Genomic DNA, 7,639 nt, shown 5'->3' with positions numbered 1-7,639 from the left:
AACTTCTCCTCTACGTCGGGGACTTGACCGCCCGAATCTGTCACAGTGCCAATCCTCTCTTTCACGTTAGCGTGACACTGAAACGGTCACACTGGCATCACCCTCAACATCAACAGCAGCACCAACCAATCACGACAGAATGTTTTTTTTTTGGACCAGCGAGAAAGAGGCACAGATTCACCGAGGCACCGAGGGGACTGGAGACCTCACTTCACCAGGTCCAGATCCGTGTGTGCACGGTCGTCCTCCTGGTAGGTGGTAAGAACCAAGGAAAATTCATGGACCCGGGCCAATCTGTTGCTATTGCTAGTCCAAGCGCAATTACGAAAAGCAACCAGGCTCCACGGGAACTAGTCGTCCATGATCGCGACCGGAGTGGGAGAGAACAGGAGAATTCCACGCAAGAAACGAAAAATATCACGGCCCCCACTCCCCACTCCCCACTCCCCACGGCCCGCCGCCCGCGCAAGTCAAGTTCAAGCCCGGCTTTTGTCAAAAAAAAAAAAGGTTCAAGCCCGGCCGGGCAAGGATAACGACGAAGGACGAACGCAAACGGGCAAGGATAACGACGAAGGACGAACGCAAACGGGCAGCGGCCGCCCACGGTTGACGATTCCGCCGCTCAGGACAGCAGCCGAACACAGATGAGGTGAGGTGACTAGCGCGGCAGCCCGGCGCATATATCAATCTCCACCAACAGAACCCACATCGATTTGCAACTTGCTTAGCCACCACCACCACCAACCCGGCCCCGCCCCGGCCGCCCCGGTGCGCGCGTGCCGCGCCTATCCACAGCGAAAGCCACGATGCGGCGGCCGCCGCCAGCGCTGAGGCTGAGCGCGCTGCTGCTGTTCTTCCTCTGCCTGTGCGCGTTCCCCGCCCCGGCGCGGTCGCAGAACACGACCACGGCCACGCCCGCGCCGGCGTCCGTCGAGGGGTTCAACTGCTCCGCCAACCGCACGTACCCGTGCCAGGCGTACGCGCTCTACCGCGCCGGCTTCGGGGGCGTGCCGCTCGACCTCGCGGCCATCGGCGACCTCTTCGCCGTCAGCCGCTTCATGGTCGCGCACGCCAACAACCTCTCCACCGCCGCCGCGCCGGCCAACGGGCAGCCGCTGCTCGTGCCGCTCCAGTGCGGCTGCCCCTCGGGGTCCCCCAACTCCTACGCGCCGATGCAGTACCAGATCGCCTCGGGGGACACCTACTGGATCATCTCCACCACCAAGCTGCAGAACCTCACGCAGTACCAGGCCGTGGAGCGCGTGAACCCCACGCTGGTGCCCACCAACCTCGACGTCGGCACCATGGTCACGTTCCCCATCTTCTGCCAGTGCTCGGCCAAAGCCGACAACAACGCCACCGCGCTCGTCACCTACGTCATGCAGCCCGGGGACACCTACGCGTCCATTGCCGCCGCCTTCTCCGTCGACGCCCAGTCGCTCGTCTCCCTCAACGGGCCCGAGCCGAGGACGCAGCAGTTCGCCGAGATACTGGTGCCGCTCCGCCGACAGGTGCCCAATTGGCTGCCCCCAATCGTGCTCCGGAACAACGCCTCCGCGACGCCAGCGTCCCCGCCGCCCTCGGCTTCTCCCAACGCGACCGTGGTGAGCAACGACCGGAACGGGGTGGTCACCGGCCTTGCCGTCGGGCTGGGCGTCGTCGGCGCGCTCTGGCTGCTGCAGATGCTGCTGCTGGTCTGCTTGTGCAGACGGCTCAAGGCGAAGGGACGACGAGGTGACGCGGTGGCGAGCGGCGACGGCGTCGAGGGCGGCAGGTTCGCTAAGACCTCGTCCGCCGCCGGCGGTGGCGGCGGCGGGGAGAGGTTCCTGGTCAGCGACATATCTGAGTGGTTGGACAAGTACAGGGTGTTCAAGGTGGAGGAGCTGGAGCGCGGCACCGGGGGATTCGACGACGCGCACCTCGTCAACGGCAGCGTGTACAAGGCCGACATCGATGGCGTGGTGTTCGCCGTGAAGAAGATGAAGTGGGACGCCTGCGAGGAGCTCAAGATCCTGCAAAAGGTACGTCCCCCTGTTTCTTCCCCAAGAGAATTGCTCGCTTCAGTGGCAGTGCTGTCACAACTCATACTAAAAAAAAATGCTTTGAATTAATTTTGTTCTCATCACTAACCAAGAACGGCTAATCGCTAAGGCTTGCAGGCCTATTGATTATTGATCTGATGACCATTACAATTTGTGCATTTCTGATTGGGACAGTATGATTATAGAACGTTTGTGCTCATATCCATTTTTTTTTTGGGAGAGAAAACAAAGGAACGCACTTCTATAATTATTGTCTTCCAAATTATGGATCGCAGTGGTTAATTAAGTCATTAAGTGGACTAACAACAGCCAACAGAACTAGTCGAAGTAGTGATGTAGCAGTATTTTGAAGTCATGTTTGTGCCTGAGTTTCCTTTTGCAAGGCATGGGTCATTGGTTTGGAATCTTGCTACTGACATTGACATCAACTAGCAAGAGATGCATCTCTCTATTGGTTGATTCATCTTTCTTTTGATTGATTGAAGACATAAGCGAAATTATTGATGGTAGTGCCGTAGTGTCATCAGATGCCATGTGTTCAGACCGTTCTGCAGGGCAGCACTTGGCAGCGGTGGTACTAAAGGATCGCACGAGCCATAGAAAAGTACAAGAACATCCAACCATAGATCAGCCAACAAGTTATAGATCAGCGGTGGTACTAATGGAGAGGTCCATTTGTTTTGGATTTTTGCTTATGGTCTTCTCATAATAAATCCTAATGGACCTGCAACCTGTAGACGTATCGTGTAGGGTCACGACGTATGAATGGGATGGTGTAGAGGGTTGACTGCCCAGTGTGTGGCGGGTCTCGATCACCACCTCCGCCTCAAAAAGATACCATTATAGCGTAGTGTTAATTCTCTTAAATTTAATCAAATTTAGATTAGATTAGATAAAAATATACTGGTATTTATTATCGATAACTCGTCATGAAATTGATAAAGCTTGATCTTATTTTCTTTAAACTTAGTTTTGTTTGTTTGACTTATATCGAACTAGAATTACTCTTTTTGAGACGGATGTATTATTTCTTGAAAAAAGATAACTCGATGTTAAGAGAGGGAGATAGTCGAGGGCTCGAGGTTATAGATTGCTCACCATCCTCGCAAAAGAGTAATAATATTTGCCCGTCACTTCATCAGTCACCACCCACCAGCCAGCCACCCCAGGGCATAGGGATCGTGCAAGCCAGGACGTAGTCTAGTGCATTGCATTTGGTTGGCGCTTTTGCTCTGGCCGTCGATCACATGCGCATGACGCCGCGCATCTACACGGTGGCATCAATACATGAGTCTTCTCTCGCTGATGTACGACGTTGAACTATTCGCCAATTTTTAACGAAAGTCTGCTGTCCTGACAGCGAACACGTAGGTCGTTGATTTTTTCTTCGAATCAGCATCATCACCAACTCGTCAACCCATGACGGTTTGTGGCAAACAAGGATGAATGGCATCTGTGTGAACATTTCGCCATAGATGCAGACGCTGCAGGATTTTTTTTTTTTTTTGCAACATATGCAATTGTATATTTCGTGCGCAGGTGAACCACAGCAACCTGGTGAAGCTGGAGGGGTTCTGCATCAACTCGGCGACGGGCGACTGCTACCTGGTGTACGAATACGTGGAGAACGGCTCGCTTGACCTGTGGTTACTGGACCGCGACCGCGCGCGAAGCCTGAACTGGCGCGCGCGCCTCCACATCGCGCTCGACCTCGCCCACGGCCTGCAGTACATCCACGAGCACACCTGGCCGCGCGTGGTGCACAAGGACATCAAGAGCAGCAACGTCCTCCTGGACGGCCGCATGCGCGCCAAGATCGCCAACTTCGGCCTGGCCAAGACGGGCCACAACGCCGTCACCACGCACATCGTGGGCACCCAGGGGTACATCGCGCCCGAGTACCTCGCCGACGGCCTCGTCACCACCAAGATGGACGTGTTCGCCTACGGGGTCGTCCTGCTGGAGCTGGTGTCCGGGCGCGAGGCCGCGGGCGAGAGCGGCGAGCCGCTGTGGGCGGACGCCGAGGACAGGGTGTTCCGGGGCCGCGACGAGAGGCTGGAGGCCCGCGTCGCGGCGTGGATGGACCCGGCGCTCGCGGAGCAGACGTGCCCGCCGGGGAGCGTGGCGAGCGTGGTGAGCGTGGCGAGGGCGTGCCTGCACAGGGACCCGTCCAAGCGCCCCAGCATGGTGGACGTAGCCTACACGCTGTCCAAGGCGGACGAGCACTTCGCCGACTACTCCGGTGAGAGCGTGTCGGTTGACGGCAGCGGCGAAATCGCTGCTCGGTGAAACATCCTTCCTTTGGCTAGTACTGCTACTCAGTAGTAAAAGGTTTGAGCCATCAGTTCGCGTTGTAAATGTTAAAAGTTCTAGCGTCTGGCGAGCGGAGGATGAGTCAGCAGTGAGTATATTGAATAATAGCGCCGGCATTCTGCGAGCCTGCGAGGTGCGTGAAATCTTTGGACTTGAGGTGTATATATACTCTTTAGTATTACGCAGATGAGGATCAATTCGTGAGTAGCAAATGGGTTACCGACGAAAGCAACTGATGCCTTTGTGTCGTATGTTACCTTGGCGACGGATGATGTTTCGGAAACGAACGTCGTTCGTTGGACGTCTAGCACATTTTCCCGGACTCCTGAATTGGGCCTATATATCTGCCGTCCGAAAGCAGATACCAGCAATGCAACCCACTAAGAACCATGAATTGGGCCTATACATCTGCCGTCCGAAAGTAATGCGGCGCAATATAAAGGGCCATGGCCCACGGACATCAGGAATGTTTTCGTTTCATTTTTTTCTTTTTTTTCTTCTCTTATTATAGTTATGTTATTACTATTTTTCTTTTCTTTCTTGAACACGAATGAGAGCTGTTTATCATTCTATTAAGATATGTTGGAGCTAAGAACATATTGTGACACTATTTTATTGTATTCAATATTTTGAATTCTAAAACTAAACATTTCAAATATATAGCGTTTCACATTCTCACGTCAAATCTTGAACTAATTTTCTTTTCCAATGTTGACTTGACATTTTGAAAGGATTGATGCAACATTTTTTGGTACCAAATTCAACATTTTAAATACCCCCAATGCTGTTCACAGGTCTAGAAAAATGGACCAGTGGTGCACCCTTTTATAAGTTTAGTTACGTGTGGGGTACCACTTAACGGCTCCGTTCGCTGGTCTGAAACTTGGCTGAAAAACATTGTTCTGGCTGAATTATTGTGAGAGAAAAACATTGTTCTGGCTGAAAAAACAAGCCAGATATGGGGTAAGCCGAATAGAGCCAACAAATTTAGCGATCCAGAAATGCATTTTTGAAGTTCGTGAACCTCAATGTCACCCCAAACAAGTTCAAAGGCTGCCTGTGCATTTAACTTTTTATTTAGTTATATTAAAGGAGCATTACACATACGGAGTAGGCAACTTCTATGAAGACGAATGAAGTACAAAGCCAAGACCCAAATTGACAGGTACACCCACAACATCTGTCACGTACACAGAGCCAAAGGACCATGCCGTAATCCGTTCTGTCGTTGTGATGAGCGCACGAGCCTGTGTGTGGTACCGGCGCTTGACAGTGCTAGCGGAGCAGAGAACTGGTGCAACAGCAAGGTTGGTCAGCTCGGGTCTCACTTCTCAGCTGTTCCTGTAATCAATCTTTTATATGTGGGGCTCAGTTAGTCCGCTCGCGATGACAACTTTCTTGTCTTCGCGTTGCTCGGCGCATAACTGGTGGGAGCCCATGCATGCGCCGCCGATCAAGGGATCAGCAGAAAAGAAACGATTGTCGCCTAACATACGGTTCTCTTGATCTTACGTACATGTTCATGCAAATTCGCTCAATATGAGAAACGAGACGCGCGCACACATGACACAACACAAGCCACCAGCTAGGCTACCAGCCTACCACAGAGCAAGTCAACATGTTCCTTGCTGAGACATCATGCATGCTCCAGCGCTGCATGACTGCATCGCTGAAGCGGAATTGTAGATTCGACACGATCGATTTAATTTGAAATCCCCATATCCACCGCATTCACTAGTGCAAAGGCTTATAATAACCAATGGATCTAGGCGGTGTGCTTTCTTAATTCGAGGAGAAACGAAAGGAGCATAGTTCTGCCTTGTTTCCGTCGGTTGGTCAGTGAAGTAGGCAGCCTGCGGCCTTTAGACGAACCGCTAGGTCCAAAAGAACACATTAAAAACGTTTTCCTTAAGAAATACCCGGCACGTCGCAGATGCGTTTTGCTGCCTCGCTCGCTCACGCTACATTCGCTGACGGGCGATATCCTTGCTCTTAAACATTAGCTCACGGAGGGAAAACGTGTCAGGTAGCGCGCTGTTCCGCGTTTTCCACGTTCCCACCATGTTTTCTAGCCTCACCGCAAGACCGGGAGCATCTCTTATTATCAAACCGGGAGAGTTTGGCCAGCTCTCAGACCATCCACGTCACCCCGATTAATTCAGCCGTTGGATTGTTAGATCAGCGCTCCTGGTTGCTCCCACCGGCTTCTACAGTGCCCGCCTTCGAATATCTTCTTCCATCGCGTCCGCTGCCTCTCGAAGCCTCCCGTCGTACCGTCTTCCTCGACCTCTCCGCGATGCTCGACGCCCCCTCTTCCAGCCCTTCCTCTCTCCCTCCCGACGCGGCGACGCCCTCCTCCTCCTCCTCCCCTCGCGTCGCCGCATGCCAGGACGGTCAACGCTGCCGGCTCACCGCGCGAGCCCCTACCGGAACTGCAGCGCGATGCCGCGGCGGTGACCGGCCCTACACGCGGCCGCCGCCACACTCCTCCTCCTCCTCCTCCTCCAACACCATCACCACCACGCCACTTCCTCCTCGCGACGCAAGGCAGCGGGTCGCGCGGCCTAGGGTTTGGCCCCTCCATCGCCGGTCGTCCCAACGGCCGCGCGGGCAGCCAGTTGAGGCCCTGACACGACGGCCGGCTCTCACGGCGGAGGGACCTCCGTGCTGGCCATCGATGACGACGGGGAGGTCACGTCAGCAAACTTGGCAGTGGATCTGAAGCGGCCGCTCGCGGGGTCCCTCCTGGCGGCGGATCTGAAGCTGGAGCACGGCGTGGACCTCGCGCCGGCAACGGAGGCGGTGGATCTACGCCGAGCAGGCGGATCCAGTGCGAGGCCTCCCCGTCTCCACTGGATCCGGCTACATGGGCTCCACCGATGGCCGGCAAGGTAGGAAAGGAGATAAAGGGGATTTTTTGCTCAGCCCCCTTCACGCGCTGTCTGAATTTGCTCAGCCCTCAAATAGAACCTTGTCCTATTTACATGGACAATGATCTCTATTAGTTTCACATGTCTAAATTCAATCCTAGACTAATCCTATTGTGTGCCTTTAATTATATGCCGCCACCAGTAGGTGGTGTTTCCAAAGCCCGTGCTTTTAGCGCCAGCTTCTCATATAAGAGTTGGTGCCGGCCTAAACTTCTTGTGTGTTCATATGTGGATCATGTGCTGCATAGGTGAGTTCTATCTCTCATAGGTGTATTCATACGTGGATCATGTGATTTTATGAAAAGATAAGTGGTAGATCAACTCCCAGATAACATTGTAGCACCATCAAGAATT

At 53.7% G+C, this 7,639-nt stretch overlaps 1 protein-coding gene across 1 annotated transcript; it reads left to right on the top strand.

The window, feature by feature from the left end:
• The first annotated feature begins 583 nt into the window (after positions 1–583).
• LOC136477380 (serine/threonine receptor-like kinase NFP) lies at positions 584–4,567 on the top strand. The gene is made up of 2 exons (XM_066475527.1): positions 584–2,021; positions 3,582–4,567. The coding sequence occupies exons 1-2, from the start codon at positions 807–809 to the stop codon at positions 4,329–4,331; spliced, it is 1,965 nt and encodes a 654-aa protein (XP_066331624.1). The 5' UTR covers positions 584–806; the 3' UTR covers positions 4,332–4,567.
• The last annotated feature ends 3,072 nt before the right edge of the window (positions 4,568–7,639 follow it).

Source organism: Miscanthus floridulus, chromosome 8, assembly GCF_019320115.1.
Source record: "Miscanthus floridulus cultivar M001 chromosome 8, ASM1932011v1, whole genome shotgun sequence".
Lineage (NCBI taxonomy): Eukaryota > Viridiplantae > Streptophyta > Magnoliopsida > Poales > Poaceae > Miscanthus > Miscanthus floridulus.
The sequence above is the reverse complement of the archived record's forward strand: the minus strand, read 5'-3'. Positions and strand labels throughout refer to the sequence as shown.

What these genes read in the sequence shown, in the direction of transcription:
- LOC136477380 (XM_066475527.1), top strand. Translation starts at nt 807, where the DNA reads ATGCGGCGGCCGCCGCCAGCGCTGAGGCTGAGCGCGCTGCTGCTGTTC. An exon ending in AGCTCAAGATCCTGCAAAAG is followed by an intron (nt 2,022 to 3,581) that starts GTACGTCCCCCT and finishes TTTCGTGCGCAG; the next exon opens with GTGAACCACAGCAACCTGGT.